Source organism: Vulpes vulpes, chromosome 4 (genome assembly GCF_048418805.1).
Source record: "Vulpes vulpes isolate BD-2025 chromosome 4, VulVul3, whole genome shotgun sequence".
Lineage (NCBI taxonomy): Eukaryota > Metazoa > Chordata > Mammalia > Carnivora > Canidae > Vulpes > Vulpes vulpes.
This window is the reverse complement of record NC_132783.1, coordinates 95,095,667-95,114,689: the sequence shown is the minus strand read 5'-3', so window position 1 is coordinate 95,114,689 and position 19,023 is coordinate 95,095,667. Positions and strand designations below refer to the sequence as shown.

Sequence of the window (19,023 nt, the reverse complement as noted above, 5' to 3'; positions counted from 1 at the left end):
GGGCTCCCTGCATGGAGCCTGCTTCTCCCTCTGTCTGTGTCTCTGCCTCTCTCTCTGTGTCTATGAATAAATAAATAAAATCTTTAAAAAAAAAAAAAAAAAAGAATTGACATTGGGATGCCTGGGTGGCCCAGCGGTTGAACATTTTGCCTTCAGCTCAGGGCGTGATCCCAGAGTCCCGGAATCAAGTCCCACATCTGGCTCCCTGCATGAAGCCTGCTTCTCCCTCTGTCTCTGCCTCTCTTTCTCTCTCTTTCTCTCTCTCTCTCTCTATGTCTCATGAATAAATAAATAAATAATCTTTAAAAAAAAAGAATTTGACATATAACATTGACAATGAGCATGTACTAAGCTAGACACTGTACCAGATGCTTTGTGTGGAAAATCACAAGGATAATACATTCTATGAGATACATGTTATCAGTAGTTCCCCTTATTCATGGGGAATCTATTCCAAGATCCCTACTGAATGCCTTAAACCACAGATTGTATTGAACCCTATATATATACTATGTTTTTTCTTATACATACATTCCTGTGATAAAGTTTTATTTAGAAACTAAGCACAGTAAGAGACTGACAACAATAACTATTAATAAAATAGAACAATTATAATATGTAGTAAAAGTTATGTAAATGTGGTATCTCTTTTTATCTCTCAAAATATCTGACTGTACTGTACCCACCTTGTGGTAATGTGAAATGGTAAAATGCCTACGTGATGAGATAAAGTGAAGTGAATGATATAGGCATTCTGACATAACATTAGGCTACTGTTGACCTTCTGAAGATATGTGAAAAGGAATATTATCTGCTTTCAGACTAGTTGATCATGGATAACTGAAATCACAGAAAGTGACACTGCCAGATAAGGGAGGACCCCCATTGGAAACAGAGGAAAACTACAGGATGGAGATTAAGTAATCTTATAAAATCACACATAGAGGGGATCCCTGGGTGGCTCAGCAGTTTAGCACCTGCCTTTGGCCCAGGGTGCGATCCTGGAGTCCTGGGATGGAGTCCCACGTCGGGCTCTCAGCATGGAGCCTGCTTCTCCCTCCTCCTGTGTGTCTGCCTCTCTCTCTCTCTCTCTCTCTCTCTCTATCATAAATAAATAAATAAATAAATAAATAAATAAATAAATAAGTAAGTAAGTAAGTAAGTAGATCTTAAAAAAAAAAAAAAAAATCACACATAGAAACAGCAGTAGGATATGGACCCAAGTCAGCGTGCCTGGGGAGCCCAATTTCCTCATCATGCATGATTTGTACCATACATACTTGACTGGTATTAGATAATAGTTTGTGTTTACTGTATGATAACAGAATTAATTTACCTTTTCTCATGAAGGTAAAAGATCATCCAGCAGCATCTTCTAATTGATACTTATCCTCCAAAATTGCTTTTCAAATATTCTGATTTATTCCAAAGAAACCAACTTTTAATATTCCTTAATAAACTCACAGGGGCACCTGGGTGGCTCAGTGGTTGAGTGTCTGCCTTTGGCTCAGGTCATGATCTCAGGATCCTGGGATCAAGGCCCACATCAGGCTCCCAGCGGGGAGCCTTGCCTCTCCCTGTGCCTATGTCTCTGCCTCTCTCTCTGTGTCTCTCATTGAAAGATGAGAACATTTATTTGTATGAAAGAATATGAGCTTTTTTTTTAAGATTTTCTTTATTTATTCATAACTAAACCCCAATACGATTTTCTAACCAAAATAGTGTATACAGTTATTATACCAATGTAAATTTTTAAAATCAGAACGTGCATAGCTCCTGGCTGGCCCAATCAGTAGAACATGAAACTTTTTATCTCAGGATTGTGAATTTGAGCCCCACATTGGGTATAGAGATTACATGAAAATAAAATTAATAAAATAATAAAATAAAAATAAATAATAAAAGAAAATGCTATTGATCTTTTCATGGAATAAATGTGGGAGTTGCTTTATTTTTAATTTGACAGAAAATGTTCACAAATAATTACAAAGCTACAGAATTTATTACAATTTTTTTTTAATGAGTGATAAAATGATTCTTTTTTGAAGTCTTTCAATCTTTCTGATACTATCTAGGAAGAAGTCTTATTTAGATGCTGTCATATTTTAATACCTTTCTTCACAGTTGCCGCTCTCTTATTCTTCATAGGAAGAGCTCCAAGCTTCTGACACCAGTGTCTGTCTAGTATTATTTCATTTTTATTGGTATCTATTTAAGTTAATGATCTAAAGATTTCTTTTTAAAAGAATAGCATGGTGTTTATAGTTAATAATGCTGTATTGTATATTTGAAAGTTGCTGAGAGAGTAAATCTGGCAAGTTTTCATCACCAGAAAAAAAATATGTAACTATATATATCATGAAAAATGTTAACTAAAGTCATCATGGTAACCATTTTGCAATATATACAACTACCAAATCATTATACTGTACACCTGAAACTAATATAATGTCACATGTCAATTATAACTCAAAAAATGTACTTAGTAAAAATTGGCTTGCACAAAATTGTAAAGTATGTAATTGTATAGGTGATATGAGAACATAGCATGAATCATGAAAGCATAGGGAAGGAATAACTAACATGTCCTGAGATGTAATAGCATGGCATTCCATTACTCAGTCCCTACGTTTGAGACAGGATTCAAAGACAGTGCTGTTGAGTCAGGTTTTTAACTCAAATATTTTTTATTTTCCTCTCTATAGTGGAACACATGATCCAGAAGAACCAGTGTCTCTTTACCAACACCCAGTGTAAGGTTTGCTGCGCCCTGCTCATTTCTGAATCCCAGAAGTTGGCACACTACCAGGTATGCCATTATACCTTTAGAAATACTTTACTTTCTAAAAATGAAAAAAAGAGGAGATCCCTGGGTGGCTCAGCGGTTTAGTGCCTGCCTTCAGCCCAGGGCGTGATCCTGGAGACCTGGGATCGAGTCCCACATCAGGCTCCCTGCGTGGTGCCTGCTTCTCCCTCTGCCTGTGTCTCTGCTTCTCTCTGTCTCTGTATCTCTCTTGATAAAATAAATAAAATCGAAAGAAAGAAAAGAAAAGAAGAAAAGAAAGAAAAGAAAAGAAAGAAAGAAAGAAAGAAAGAAATACTTTACTTGCCACACTCAGTGCCAAGTCCTCACTTCTCCATGGTTTACACAATGAAGTGTATGTAATTCCTTCTTAGCCCCCCAGACATTATATCCAATATAATATTGACTGTGACTTGAAGGTTGATTTAATTTTTCTGTATCTCGTTTCTCCCATCTAAATCAGGATCATCATACTTATATCTCAGTGTAGTATAGTTAGAAAGTATGTGGTTTGGCTTTAAATACACCTGAGTTATAATCACAACTGTGCTGCTCATTTTGGGCAAGAAACCTCACCATATTCAGCCTTAGTTTCCTTATCTGTAAGATAGAGATAATGGTAATTTTCTCATAGATTACTATGAAGGTTAGATTTGATAGCATGTAAAGTGCTTTGAACAGAGTAGGAACTCAAGAAACTAGGTTTCTTCCCCCTACCTTTTTCTCCTCAAAAGTTTTTGTGAGGATAAATCAGATGAAAATCTAGTATTTTTGAGTCCCTTGGATATGAAATGGCATTTGGCGATCTTTGATCTTTTTCCTGTGTTCTTGCAGAGCAAAAAACATGCCAACAAAGTAAAGAGATACCTAGCAATCCATGGAATGGAGACATTAAAAGGGGAAACGAAGAAGCTAGACTCAGAACAGGTAATCCAGCTGCCATGTTGAGACTACTCGCTTCCTGATGAAGCCAGCAGTCAGGTTGGTGTGGTGGAAAGAAGGTAGGCTTTGAGTCAAACTGAATTGGCTTCAAATCCTGGCCACGTTGTGTGACTTTCAAGTCTTGTTACTTTGAGCCTTGATTTCTTTTTCCCTAAAAATAAGAATGCTGACATCAGTTATCTTTTAGAATTTTTCCAAACTAAAATGAGGGAAGGTTTATCAAAAGCCCCAAAAACAGAACCTGGCACGTAATAGGGGCTCGGTAAATGAAACCATTGTTATGCAGTACTACTCAGTGGTTTATTGGAGTAGGACTAGAAGCTACCCATTCACTACTCAAGGAGAAAAAGGGGAAGAAAGCCAAGCTACTTGCTTTCTTGAAATGGGAGGGAAAGAGCTGAGTTCAGCACTGAATGTTTTGAATAAACAAGTGGAAGAAACACCTTTCCAAATGCCTGCTCCAGTGAGGTTGTAAATACATTTGCTTTTTGGCTGAGAAATACTGTGAGAATTATGCTGGAACAATCCTAGTCCCTCAAGGGTACCATTTTTTTTGTTCCATGGGAGGTTGTTCAAATGTAATGGAATGAGAAGTCCGCTGACTAGGGCCCAATACTAGCTCTGCAAATTACTGGTTTGGTGACTTTGAGCAAATCACTTCACCTCTCTGTACTTTACTCATAAAATGGAGGTAATTCCTACCTTTTAAAGGAATTGTGAAGTAAAATTCCAATTCCTAGTGGATGCTCAGTGAATGAAAATTTACAGATTGCCTCCAATTATAGTGGTCACAAGTTTGGAAGGGCCTTACTTATCCCTTCTTCAAACTCCCATCCCTAGTTGCCCTATTGCTTATGATTTAGAGTTCAGAAAGACAAGACAAACTCTGAGACTCTAGACAAGTTATTTCACCTCTTTGTATCTTGATTACTTCATCTCTCAGGATGATCCAGTAGTTCAAATGAGGTGACTGACATTCCCTTCCTCTGCAACAAAGGAGTAACTAGTCCAAAATGTCGATAGTGCCAAGATTGAAAAATACTCTTGTAATGAATACTTTATTCAGAGATCAGACCCAAGAGAGAGGCCGGGAGCTCTTAACATAGGCTTGAAATGCAATTGTTTTCTGGCCTAAGCACAATCAACAAATAAAACTCAGTTATCTGCTTGTTCTGCAAACCCCAAATAACTGTTGTGTGCTAGACTTCCAACATGGTGCTAAGGATAGGAAACAAAGATGAGTCCAATGGTCCATGCCCAATGTCTCCTAAGATGTGACACTGTCAATTTGGGTGACAAGTGGTATGATAAAAGTCTGTTTAATGTACTCTGGGCATGCAGAGAAGGAACAGGATTGGTTCTGAATATTCACGCAAAGCAGCTCAGTAATTGTGTACTGAATGATTTTCTTGAGTAACAGTCTCCCAGAAGAAGTGATAGATCGATAGATATATGGGCCTTGAAGCCTATGGAGATACATGCCAGGCAGGTAAAAAGGAACATCATTCTAGGTATCAGGAATGGCCCAAGCAAAGCAAGAAAGCAAAAGAGAATAAAGTGGGAAATGGTGATTTAGAGCATAAAATGAAGTAGCTGGAGAAAGATCCAGAAAGGTAGGTTGGGGTTAGTGTATGAAGGGGGCCTTGAATGCCCATTCTTCTGTGGGCAGTGGGGAACCATTGAAGACTTTCTGGCTGGGCAGTGGCTTGATCAGACCTGTGTTCTTTCTCCCAACCAGAAGAGCAGCAGAAGCAAAGACAAGAACCAGTGCTGCCCCATCTGTAACATGACCTTTTCCTCCCCTGTCGTGGCCCAGTCGCACTACCTGGGGAAGACCCACGCAAAGAACTTAAAGCTGAAGCAGCAATCCACTAAGGTGGAAGGTACTGGTTTTCCTGAGTAGTGCTATATTGGTACCCCTCTCATCCTCAGGGCACCAATGCATGGTGCTCCCAGAAATGCTCACTGGGGCCACAGACTTGGAGAGGTTGAACTGCTTTTGAGAGGCCTTACAAATATCAAAGTAACCCAGCTTCAGTGAAATGCAGCCTCAGAGTTCTGTTCACCTAACCTCCCTTTCTTTGGTTACAGTTTCTTTTTTTGTCCTCTCTCTTTTTTTGGTTACATCAGTTTCTATAGAAGCATCTTAGCTCTGAGCTTTTGTCCTGACAGATAATTGTAATTAGGAATGCCAATGTCCTCCAGGCCATCCATACCACGAGAGCATTCTATCTCCTACCTCTCCCATTTAGATTTTTTTCCCCTCCCAGCATCCACCTGCCCTTATTACCATGTGTTCCAAATTAAAAGCTAAATCCTTGTCTTTTTTGTGTGCTCAGGTTATGCCCTGCTCACTCTAATCCTCAAATCTGCCTGTTCTCCTCAAGACAGGGACTTGCTTTTCAAAGCTGAATACTCTAGTACTGCCACTAATGCCCAGCAAGTCTTGTTTGCAACTGCCATGAATTCCTTCCCAGTGCAGTGACTTCTAAAATAGTCCCCTTTATCTTGTCACCACTGGTATTCAACCCTCATTTTCATCTCATTAACTCCTGACTTTCTGGGATTTTTAACCTGTGCTGACTGCAGTTAGTCAAGAATGAAAGTTCCTTGATTTTTATTTCATTTTTTTTCTTGGTAATTTTTGCTGCTTTCTTTATTTTGGACCAAGAAGTAGACTAACTACTATTTATAATACTTATTTTTTAATACTGTATTATGAAAAAAGACAACAGTGTTTTGGAAGATTTTGAAGATAAGGTGAAAAGTCACTTAAAATCATACCCTCTTGGGATCCCTGGGTGGCTCAGTGGTTTAGCGCCTGCCTTCGGCCATGGCCTGATCCTGGAGTCCCAGGATTGAGTCCCGCATCAGGTCCCCTATATGGAGCCTGCTTCTCCCTATGCCTGTGTCTCTGCCTCTCTGTCTGTGTCTCTCATGAATAAATAAAATCTTTAAAAAAAAAATCATACCCTCTTAACACACCCAAATCTAGTTCATGCTGTGAAACAACAGAATATGGACTCTGAGGTTACAGATATGCAGGTTTAAATCCTGGTGCTGCTATTTACCATCTATATGACTTAGCTTCTTTGTACCTGAGTTTCCTCACCTATGAAATGTTAATATCTACTTTATAGGTTGTGAGGATGAAATAATGTATATAATGAAACTAGAACATAATAATGCTCAGTAAATTATAGTTTCTGCGATTAATATCACCATCATCAAGATAGTGAGTAGAATCCCTTTATAAAATGTAGTATTTGGTCAGGCATCCACCACCTGGAGCATGTCATTGGCTTCACTTATTGGTTTGTTCATCATTAAGTTATACTAGTACTACTTACTTTTGTTAAAAAAAGTCAGTACCATTCATGATACCAAAAGGATTAAAACATTATGCCAGGGGAAACTACCTCTAGAACAGAACTTTATAGGTCATTTATCTTTATATGGATTGATCTTTTCCATAAATGGGAAAATTCCCTGGAATATGCCAGGCCCCAAAGATTCCATACAAAGAGGTTATCTTCCATATTCATTTTTAGCCTTTGCCACATATAGATATGTTTTTATACAGTTGTAATCATCGCGCATCTACCATTTGTATCCTGCTTTTACTTTTCACTGAATTTTATAGTTTAAGCACATTTCCAAGTCATTATGTGAGTGTAGAACTCTATTTCTGAAATTAAACATTTTTCTAATGTAAAAGTATTAGAAGCATATTGTAGAAAATATGGAAAATATTAGCTATATGAAAAGAAAAAGTACCTGTAATTTTGCCATTCAGAGATAACCACTGTTAACATTTTGGAATACTGTTTCCCCTATAATCTTTTGTTATGTGTATATGTGTATATCTGTGTGTATAGTTGTTTTATGTATATCCAGATTAAACCCATATATATACGTGCATATAAACATAGAATACTTTAAATAACCTTATTGTGTTTATAAAAATGATACTACATGTTCTCTCTCTGAGTGATTCTAGAGTAAACAATGCAAAAAGAAGAAAGTAAAATATCCCTCAAATCCTACCACCAAAAGAGAAACATTGATATATTGATGTCATTTCAAATGCCAGTACATACATAAAGATTGTGCATATATCTTTTAACAATAATAAGATCATATTCTGTGTATAATTCCCTATATACACTTTCTGTTTAATATAACATTTGTACTTCCTCATGTTATTAAAAGCTTTTTTCATAAACATTTTAATGGCTGTATAATAGCCCATCATACCACATGTAACCAATGTTGAACATTTTCCCCTTCCCCTTTTTTGATATTTATAAATAACAGTACAGCAAACATCCCTATAGAATACTCTTTCCATATTTCAAGGTGTTTCCTAAGAGAAGACTCCCTTAGTTGTTATTTTTTGGATGTCCATGAAGCAGTTCCTCCAACTTGACTTTTAACTATTCACCTCTGATGTTTCTCTTCAGTATCTTTTAAAGAATGACCTTTTTATGCCTTAATAGAGAGACCATTATTGTCTCTCTTTTCTGATTTGAAAAATCTACATTCATTGTAGAAAAGTTGGAAAATACTAAAAAGCACCCTTTTATTCTATGCCTTTGGCCTTTTTTCCATGTATCACAAGTATGTTTTTTCATTTGTTTATTTGATAAAACTGAAGACATAAGCAGGTTGCTGTATAACCTGCTTCCTTAACATAACACCACATTGAATATTTTCTCATATATTAAATATTCTACAACATGTGCATTACTTTTTAAGTGACTTGCTGAAAAATGGACAGGGAAAGTCAGTGGTCAGGGAAATTGAGATTCCTGTGCTGGAAAACCATTGTGAGAAAAGCCAGCAAGTTTCCTCTGGCTTGCCAAAAATCCTCAAAATTTCCCCCATTGAAGTAGTCCAGAGATGAACAAGCATCTGAGCCATCTGAGTGCTGCTGAGCTCCGCTTGACTTCCACCATTGATGGGGGTTCTAGGCCACATTTTAAAAGCAGTAGTTACAAGGCTGACACCATTCTAGCCATGTGGACTTATTAGTGAGTCTTGGCATCCACTTCATAAAGCAGCAGTCTGGCCTGTCATTGGTACCATGACATTTGTTGACCCACAGGAGGCTTATGCATATGTCTATAACAGATTCTGGTTAGCTGAATACATTGACCAAAGCCAGGGATGTTTTCTGAAGGTGAAAGCATGAACTGTCACCCTCAGGTTACCCTACCACATTCTGGCAGACTAGCATAGCAAAGACAGCATAGTCTTTATAGTGTCACACAGACAGCTAGCAGGGTGATCTTGGACAAGTCACTTTACTCATCAGAGCCTTGGTTTTTCTCTCTATTGTGGCAAAATAATATCTGTCTCATGGGGTAGTTCTGCGGACCAAAGGAGGAAATATATGTACAAAGCATGTAACTAAATGTTATATGCTCTCCTCTACTCTCCTCTAGCAGCCTAGAAGGCATTGTAACCCAAAAGGCCTCCCTAGTACAGTTGCCTTTTCTAAATGACCTCCAGGTCCTCAGGCCCTCAGTTGCTACATCTGTGCATTGGTTTCCAGTTCTGTAACTAGGGCACTTTGAGGATGGGAATGACACCCTAGTTTCTTGCCCCACTTGCTGTGATGTTCTAGGGAATTCTGAGGGGTAAAAAGACTACAAACATGTACATTTCTAGTCTGTTGTAATTTGACAATTTGATAGTAGAAGCCTCCTCCGACTATGAGAAAATCAGCATTCATGTACCTAATGCAGTGAGAGCTGCTGACCAAGTAGCTGGTCATTGAGCTCCCCCAAATCTTCCCAGTTTTCACATTTAGAGAAGGCTTTCCCTGTGTGATTCACACAGGCAGTGCCACATCTACAAGTGTGATTAGTGACCCAGCCTTTCCTTTCTGCATATTAGAAAGCTTGGCACCTTCTGGGTCTTTTCATTGTTTCTGTTTGAACTCTCTCACCGCAGCTCTGTCGAAACGCCTTACAAACCCTTTCCTTGTGGCCTCCACCTTAGCCTTGCACCAGAATAGAGAGATGATAGACCCAGACAAGTTCTGCAGCCTCTGCCATGCGACTTTCAACGACCCTGTCATGGCTCAACAACATTATGTGGGCAAGAAACACAGGAAACAGGAAACCAAGCTCAAACTCATGGCACACTATGGGCGGCTGGCAGACCCTGCTGTCACTGACTCATCAGGTAAGGGACCCAGCTCACACCCAGAGCTGGATCAGATCCTGACCCGTGGAGTTCCCCAAACAACCAAGGCTATGCCCTTTCCTCCTTACATCTCCTAAAGAAGGCGTTGCAAACTCAAATGCCTGCAGAAACCAGACAGGAGATTTAAATAAGTGGAAGAGCCAAGAGGGGATATGATCAGCTGAAGAGTATATGCCTCTCCCAGGCAGCTCCAGTTAGTTACTATCATATCATCAGTTTTTCAAAAGAATCTAGAAAGTCAGATTTTTTAAAAGATTTTATTTATTTATTCATGAGAGACACAGAGAGAGAGAGAGGCAGAAACACAGGCAGAGGGAGAAGCAGGCTTCCCCCCAGGAGCCCAATACGGGACTCAATCCCGGATCCCAGGATCATATACCATGAGCCGAAGGCAGACGCTCACCCGCTTGAGCCACCCAGGTATCCCTAAAAAGATTTAAGAATTCCCCTCATTTTTAGGGGTGCCTGGCTGGCTCAGTCAGTAGAGCATGCAACTCTTGGTCTTGGGATTGAGTTCAAGCCTCATGTTGGCTGCAGAGATTACTTAAAGATAAAATCTTAAGGGCAGCCCGGGTGGCTCAGTGGTTTAGTGCCACCTTTGGCCTAGGGCGTGATCCTGGAGACCTGGGATTGAGTCCCGCATCAGGCTCCCTGCATGGAGCCTGCTTTTCCCTCTGCCTGTGTCTCTGCACCTCTCTCTCTGTGTGTCTCTCATGAATAAATAAAATCTTAAGAAAAATTATGATATATAAAAAAAGATAAAATCTTAAAAAAAAATTCCCCTCAGGTTTTAAAAATTTTAAACCCTGTGTGAATCAAACCTGTCTGCAAGCCAGATTTGGGCCAAGGGCCACCAGTCTGCAATCTCTCATTTAATCTCCCTGTCATCCACATTCCTATGTGAAGGCCTCAGCAGTCTCTGTCAGATTAGTGTCCTCAGAGCCCCTCATCTCTCAGCAGCTGAGACCTGCCTATATCCCTGGAATAGCATAGTGAAGGACACCACTCTGACTCAGAGAATACTAGTTTTTCCCTAACTTCACAGAAGTAAGCATTCATGAAGAGTTTGGAGCCCTTCCCATTATGGTAACTACTCACGGCTTATCATTAGAGTGGGGTGGGAGGAGATTATTTTCTCTTTCACTCAGTCTAAATGTTTATTGAGTACCTACTGTGTTCCCTTTTGAGGTACAGTAGTGACCAAGACTGACATAGTCCCTGTCTTGTGGAGTCTACATGAGCATTCATGTGGATTCTCAGGGTTTCCACTCAGGCTGTGGAGATGCAGCACCAGTCAACACTGGAGGCCCTCATGGCATCCAAGTACAAACAACTTGGCCTCAGGGAACCGGCTGCTCAGAGCCTTCTGTGCTCTTGCCACAGTCCTGGAAAGGTGAACACCCAGTTGCTATAGATGTTCCAGACCACATATGAGCAAGGGAAGAGATGCCTCTCTAACAACCCCCAAACCCAGAACAGCCATACAACACAGGTCATCATTGAGCAGTACTGACAAGGTGAGATGGGCATGAAACAATGGCTTCAACAGGGTGCCAAGGAGCACTCTTCCAATGCCACAGAAGGACCCTGCTTTATAAACCTCTTCAAAATTGGATGCATTTTTTTTTTTAAGATTTTATTTATTTATTCATGAAAAACACAGAGAGAGAGGCGGAGACAGAGGCAGAGGGAGAAACAGGCTCCATGCAGGGAGCCCAATGCAGGACTCGATCCTGGTACTCTGGGATCACCCCCTGAGCCGAAGGCAGAGGCTCAACCACTGAGCCACCCAGGCATCCCCAAAATTGTATATTTACTGTAGTGTTCCCACATACAAGCAGAGCCTTCCCCTTTAACAGAAGCCAGCCCTATATGCTGAAGAAATCTGGAAAATTCAGAACCAAGCTCCTTAGAACCCTCCTTCTGTGACTCTCCTATTTTGTCCTAAGACTGATAGCATCCAACCAGCATTACCCAGGGTTCTCTTGCAGATGACCCTTGTGTGTTTCAGCTCCTGGCCTGCCTTTATTTGGCCCTGCCCTGGTTATTTCCTCATCATCTCTTGTCCACTGTCCGGACTCAGGCACTGCTGTGTTTTAAGCTGCTTATCTTAACTTGTATCCATTCTTTTATCTTAAACCAAAGTTTCCTTCCTATATCTATTCCTCCATTTGTCAAGGCTAATTACCATACTTAATCCTAGAATTATATCCTCTGTCTTTTCTTCTTGCTGAGGCATCTGACTGCTTTACAAATCAGCCAAAATTTTTCATGAAAACCTAGGCAGGGGGTGCGGGTATCACACCCCCTTTGATATAACCTATACATTATAATTTAATTCCCACAGCATTGCTAAAAATAGCTACGATTTTCCCATTTCACAGATAAAGAAGTTGAGACTCAAAGTGACTTGCTCAAGGTCACATAGCTGATAGGACCCGATGTTGATAAGTGACAGTATCAGCATGTGTCTCTAGCTCTGTCTGGCTCCAAAACTTACTTTTTTTTTTTTATTGCACAAATAGTATTTTATTATAGACAATTCAGTTTATAAATCTCTATACACTTTAAGGAAACCATTTGGGCATCATAAACATTAAAATTTCAATATGCAAAATTAAATTTACAACAAGAAAATAAACACAAAATTATTTTTGAACTATGTGGTCATTGCTGTACTACCTTCATAATTCCTATCCCAAGTCCGAAAATGTAGTCAAGCCCTAAAAATGTAGCAGAAGCATTTCCGCACACTGATATCCATAATCTAGTTTGTGCAGCAATGTTTCCACTAGATTCATAGAGTACTCTTTGAAAGAAAGAAGCAAGAGCTGGTCATTTAGTGGCTCTTCGGACCTTCTGCAACTCTTCAATGGGCTTCCATTCTTGGTTGATTGTTATAAGCTTGCTAGGTACACTAGGGTCCATGGTTTCCCAAGGTTCTGGATTTCTTTTCCGATCAAGGATCACATCAGATTTTTGAAGGGAATATACAGCGAAAGACAAAGCTCCGCCCGCCGCTGTGGCCATGAACAGCACCAAAGGAGTAAGTTCCTTCTTTTTCATCAGGAGTTGGAAAAAGTTCATGATGACCTCAGCACAGGTCTGAGGTCTGACTCCCTTCCTTCTGTCTTCGGCTCTGAGTATATTTGGCAGGAGGCTTTCCAACTACAAAATATCAGCAGAGGCACTGAACCCACTCTGACTCCCTTCTTACCCACAGAGGTGAGATACTGATCTAGAATATGTATTCTAGATGACAGGGGTTCCACCTTAGCAAAGGTCTTAGGTTTGGTTTTGGTTTTGGGGTTTTTTTGTCTTTTGTTTTTAGATTTTATTATTTATTCATGAGAGAAGCAGAGACACAGGCAGAGGGAGAAGCAGGCTCCAAGCAGGGAGCTTAATGTGGGACTGGATCCCAGGACCGTGGGATCACGCCCTGAGCTGAAGGCAGATGCTCAACCGCTGAGCCACCAAGGTGTCCCAGATTTTAGGTTTGTTAGCAGCTTGACTTTTCCCTCCTGGCCTCTGTCGAAGCTTGTTTGTTCATTCAGTCAGTCATCTATACTTAACTGTGGCTGCTGCAGTTCAGGCCTTAAGCTACATGCTCTCACCCATAATCACCTAATTTAATTCTCACAGCAGCTCTGTTGTGCAAGTTTGATTATCCCTATTTTACAAATGAAGTCCATCGGATCAGAAAGATGAGGTGATTTGTACTGAGTCCCACACTAGGCAGCAGCAGAGGCGGCATTGAAACTTAGGTCAAGTTCTGTGTTGGGTCCAGAGAATAGTTTCCATGGGGCTCTTGTCAAAGTGTCTTATGGCAAGTATGGGTCAAATATTGGAAGACCCAGAGTGTCCACATCTCTCCCCTGCAAGAAGATGCAGCATCCACCAAGCAGAGCAAGGACTTGGAGTTTGCTTTGTACTCTAGGCTCACATTTCTCTTATTTATCCAAGAATACCAAAGCTAAAGCCTGCATATCATACAGGCAGCCAAATCCTTCCAACAGCCAGAGCATTAAACATCCCCCCGACCTCCCCAACCCAAGTTACTGGAATCCTCCTCTGCTTTACCCCCACTGTTTTCTCTCCCTACTTAGGGCCTTTCCTCCTATATAGAACAGGTCTGCTTTCTCTGCCCTATATGGATCCCCCCAGTTTCTTCAGCCACTACATAGAACAGGTTTTCAGGTCTTGTTAAATTCATATGTAGTCAAGAAATATTTGTTGAGTTCTTCCCTAATATATGCCACTTTATATATGGTAGTAAACAAGACAGATATTCCATGTTCTCGTGGAACTTAGAGTTTAGTGGAGAGAAGATAGGCATTAATCAAATAACTAGAAATGTGACAAGCTTTAGAAAAGGAAACAAATGGGGTACCTGGTTGGCTCAATCAGTATAGAATGTGCAACTCTTGATCTCAGGGTTGTTAAGTTTGAACCCATTTTGGGTGTAGAGATTACTTAAAAATAAGATATTAAGAAAATGAGGCAACTGGGTGGAGCAGTCAGTTAAGCATTGGACTCTTGGTTTCAGCTAAAGTCATGATCTCAGGGTTGTGAGATCGAGACCCCCATCAGGCTCTGTGCTCTGCATGGAGTCTGCTTAAGATGCTCTCTGCCCCTCTCCCCTGCTCTCTCTCAAATAAATAAATACATCTTCTTTAAGGGTGAGGGGTGGCAGGACACCTGGGTGGCTCAGTGGTTGAGTGTCTGCCTTCAGCTCAGGTCATGATCCCAGGGTCCTGGGATCAAATCCCACATCAGGCTCCCCAGAGGGAGCCTGCTTCTCCCACTGCCTATGCCTCTGCCTCTCTCTCAGTGTCTCTCATGAATAAATAAATAAAATATTTTTAAAAAAATAATAAATAAAAAGTGGGGGGCCCCTGGGTGGCTCAGTTGGTTGAGCAACCGGTTCTTGATTTCTGCTCAGGTCATGATCTCAGGGTCCTGGAATTGAGCCCCACATCTGGCTCCATGCTCAGTGGGGTGTCTGCTTGGGATTCTTTCCCTCCTTCTCCCTCTGCCTGTCCCCCACTCTCCTTGTGCACACATGTATGTGCATGCTCTCTCTCTCTAAAATAAATAGACAAATCTTTTGAAAAAAAAAAAGAAGGAAATGAAATAAATGGAATAAACTAAGATACGGGAGCAAGGATCAATGAAGACTTCCCAGAGCATAAGGACTATAGTGTTGGGCAAAATTATCCTGGGGAGATTATCCAGTCATGGTGTTGATCATGTTAAGGTTTTGATCCTTTATCCTAAGAGTGTTGGGAAGCCACTGACAGTTTAAGCATTATTAGATTATTCCGCTTACAAAGTGGAGAATGTTTTGGAACAGGGAGGAAGAAGGGTGGGAAGACCCCAGCAATGGGGATATTGTAGTAATTTCATACTGGAGAAGAGCTTGGATTAAGATAGCAGTGGAGAAGATAGAAGTAGATGGATTTAAGAGTTATTTGGAAGTAGAATGGTCAGGATTTGGCCATCAAATGTAGGAGGTAAGGGCTGGCTGTCAGTAGAGTGTGAAATTCTTGATCTCAGAGTTGTGAGTTCAAGCCCCATGTTGGGTGTAGAGATTACATATAAATAAAATCTTTACCAAAAAAAAAAAAAAAATGTGGGAAGTAAAGGAAAGGTACCAGTCAAAGATGGTGACCAGATTTAGTCTTAGGCAACCAGATAGATAACCAGGTTTCGTCAGCTTGAGTTTAAGATGCCCATGAGATATCCAAGTAGACAGTTGGATATATAGGTCTAGACCTCAGGGGAGTTCTAGGTTAGACATACTTCCATTAAGTAGGTCAGTAACTGTTAAATATTGGTAATTTCATATGTCTTAGGTGGTAATTGAAGTCAGGGGAATGAATGAGACCCCTTAGAGAGTTTAGAGAGAGAAGAGCTGAGGGTCTAAGATTAAGACTTCTGGAAATCCTGGCCATAAATGTCTAAAAAGGACCTGAATTCTGATTGCAGTAATTTTCCCCTTAAATTCTTTTAAGGTTATATCTTCTGGGAAATACCCGAAGATACAAAGGAAACAAATGTCACTGGGAGCATTGGCTAGCGTATTAGAATAGAGGAGATCATTGGTGTTCACAGTAGCAACAGCTGTGTTGGAAGGCTATTTAAAAGATACTCTCAAAAAAAAAAAAAAAAAAAGATACTCTCACCTCTTTATGCACTGAAACCATAAGAGTAAAATTATATGAGTGATTAAAGCTCTCATTTTTTGAGCACTTCCTATGTGTCAAATGCTTTTACTTAAATCATTACAATAACCTTATGAGGTTGATACTAATATTAACCTCATTTTATAGGTAAGGAACCTGAGTCTCAGAGAAGCCCCACTTTTACAAATGAGGAAACCAAATCTCAGAGAGGTTAAGTAACTGGCCTGTGGTCCTACAGGTAAGAAATGATAGAGCTGGGATTTGAGCCGAGGTGATCTCACTCCAGAATTGTGAAACTTTAGGATGGCAGATGATTAGAAAAGTATCAGAACTAGACAGCTCTTAAAGTTATGTGTACAGCTGCCTTTTTTGTATAGCTAATGTTTGGCATGCTAGAATAAGTACACCCTTTATGGCCTGTCAAGCCTAAGTTTGTCACTTCCTAACTCTGTGTTCTTAGGCATGTGACTATGCCTTATTTTCCTCATCTATAAAATAATGGTAATGATTCTCACAAGATTGTCATGGGGGCCAGACAAAATTATATAGCATACATGGCCTATATCAGGTATTTGGTTAATAATATGCTTTTTATTAGTATAAGTGTTATGGTTATAAGTTATGGTGTAATTGGCTTATAGTTGAGAAAAGCTGAGAATCAGAAAGTGGAAGGGATTTAGCCAAGATCACATGAAGGCAGAGCCAGGAGTCCAGCTCCAACAATATCTTGGTTCCTGACCCATGCTCTCTACTAGACCACATGAACAAAGACCACTTTGTCATTGAATCAGCCCTGGTAGTAAGACAGGGTGTCTGTGAGCCCCAAGGTAGAAAGTCAGATTAATTTTCATAGTAGGCATTCTCATTAATTACGGTTATTGCAAGCGCGAGGAGAGTGGAAATTTCCCAGAGATTTCTCAGTGAGGGGCATCCTTAATTAGACCACTTAGCACAGTCAAGGTAGAAAAGACAGTTATACCAAATGTCACCTCTTTGTTCTGTCAATCATTTATTTACTCAGCAGACAGCTACTCTGGACCAGGTTCAATGCTGGGCATGCAGCAGGATGCTTCCCAACCCCAGGAAGCACATAGGCACCCTGTGCCCCCTGAGCATTGAGGCCTCTGGGATTCTCATCAGGGCCAACCACCTAACCTTACCCCATCATCCATCCTCAGAAGGACATTTACTGCCAAAAGCAGTAGTCCCCAGATCCATTCTTATTGGATAACTAAGCATCTTGATTTTTATGTGTGTTTCAGCTGGGAAGGGCTACCCCTGCAAGACGTGTAAGATAATGCTGAACTCCATAGAACAGTATCAAGCTCATGTCAGCGGCTTCAAACACAAGAACCAGTGAGTAATTGTCCTTTGAAATTCAAGGATCTGCAACAAGAACTCAGGGCTTCTAAATCAAAACAGATATTCCTTTGTGAAAATGGAATCCTGGCAGCCTTTTCTCAGTTAACATGAAGAAGTGTCTCCACTAAGTTTTTCTCCCATCAGCTTCCCTGCAGCCTTTGGACCTACTGGGCTGAAGGTTTTAGTAGAGAAACATAGACCATTTCCTTGATGGTTTCCTAAAATACTTAGATTTCTTGCCCTTTAGCAATCTCACTAGGGAAGCTTTTTTTTCCCCCACCTCTGGCCTAAGGAACCTAGTCTTGACTGCCATCAATTCTATGGCAAGAGCTCCCTCTATGGGTTATTACCAAATATGACCAGGTTTGCACATTGATCAAAAATTTATTGAACACCAAGACAGATCCAGTCCCTGCTCTCATGACTGACCATACATTCTGATGGGAGGAGACAAACAATAAACAAGTAAACAACCAATAATTATAAATTATGATAAGTGCTTTGAAGGGAAGAGATAAAAAGAATCAGTCATCTGTTCATGATAACCTTGAAAATGACTAACATTCTTTGCGCCCCTGTTCTGTTACAGGGCACATGCCAAGCAAATTCTGTCTAGTAATCCTTCAACAGCCCTAGGAAGAAGGGGTTATTATAACAGACAGAATAGTGATTCCAAGTGATAGTATGAGGCAGAGCCTATAATTCAAACTAATTCTGGCTAACTAATTCAAACTAATTGTCTGGCTCACAGGACACTCCTCCAGGGCATCATGCTTACAAGGAGGTTGTAGCACCATATAACATAAGGTTCTATGGTCTGACCGGGGAGGGCTCACATGGTTCTGTCCCTTCATCTCAGAAGGGAACTGGATAGTGTGGACAGTGTGCTACTATGTAACTTTCTGAGATGGGAATATCCCCATTTTACAGATGAGGAAACAGTTTCGAGCAAGCAAGTCTGAAATGATTTCTTTGACTTTGGTGATATGTTCTGCATTGCTCACAGAGCTGAATGAATTAAAGGTGGTGGAAACAGAATATTAGAGTCAAAATGTCCTTGGTCCTCTCTGCCTGAAGTTTCCCCCTCCCGTATTGCAGCAGATCTTCTTATTTATTTAAATATATTTTTTAAATTGGGAGGACTCATTAGGCTTATTTTAGATATGGACTTGACACAAGCCTGTGCAATCTAGCCTGGGCTCACTCCCATTTCAGCATACTTTCCTTGCAGCTTGAGTGGTGGCAATTTCAGTAGACCACCTGGAACCAGCCAGAGCCCTTCCCTGGGGCTACCCCACCTTGAGAATGCTGGTGTTTACTGTTTTCTTTCTACACTTTCAGCTATGTGACTTTGGGTGAGTTAGTAAACCTCTCTGAACCTCCACTTTTTTTTTCTGTGAGATTATAGCTACAATTTGTTGAATTGCAACAGCAGCTCTGAACTATAGACATACAAACCTCCCTTTTCCAACCCAAGGAAACATAATGTCAGATGGGTTAAGTGACTTCCCAAGATTG

The 19,023-nt window shown here is 40.4% G+C and overlaps 1 protein-coding gene and 1 pseudogene across 13 annotated transcripts in view; one reads left to right on the top strand and one right to left on the bottom strand.

Moving 5' to 3' along the window:
• ZNF346 (zinc finger protein 346) overlaps nucleotides 1-19,023 on the top strand; it is an 82,441-nt gene that overhangs the window by 46,862 nt on the left and 16,556 nt on the right. For 4 of the 13 annotated variants that reach the window (XM_072756535.1, XM_026006534.2, XM_026006511.2 and 1 more), the window contains exons 2-6: nucleotides 2,706-2,809; nucleotides 3,638-3,730; nucleotides 5,484-5,628; nucleotides 9,704-9,937; nucleotides 17,406-17,499. In XM_072756535.1, the coding sequence (XP_072612636.1) occupies nucleotides 2,706-2,809; nucleotides 3,638-3,730; nucleotides 5,484-5,628; nucleotides 9,704-9,937; nucleotides 17,406-17,499 (670 nt within the window). Of the gene's footprint in view, nucleotides 1-2,705; nucleotides 2,810-3,637; nucleotides 3,731-5,483; nucleotides 5,629-9,703; nucleotides 9,938-16,290; nucleotides 16,382-17,405; nucleotides 17,500-18,736; nucleotides 18,861-19,023 lie in introns of all 13 variants that reach the window. The other 9 variants (XM_072756537.1, XM_072756533.1, XM_072756538.1 and 6 more) reach the window with 5 other exon arrangements.
• On the bottom strand, nucleotides 12,725-13,045 carry LOC140598636 (normal mucosa of esophagus-specific gene 1 protein pseudogene; annotated as a pseudogene).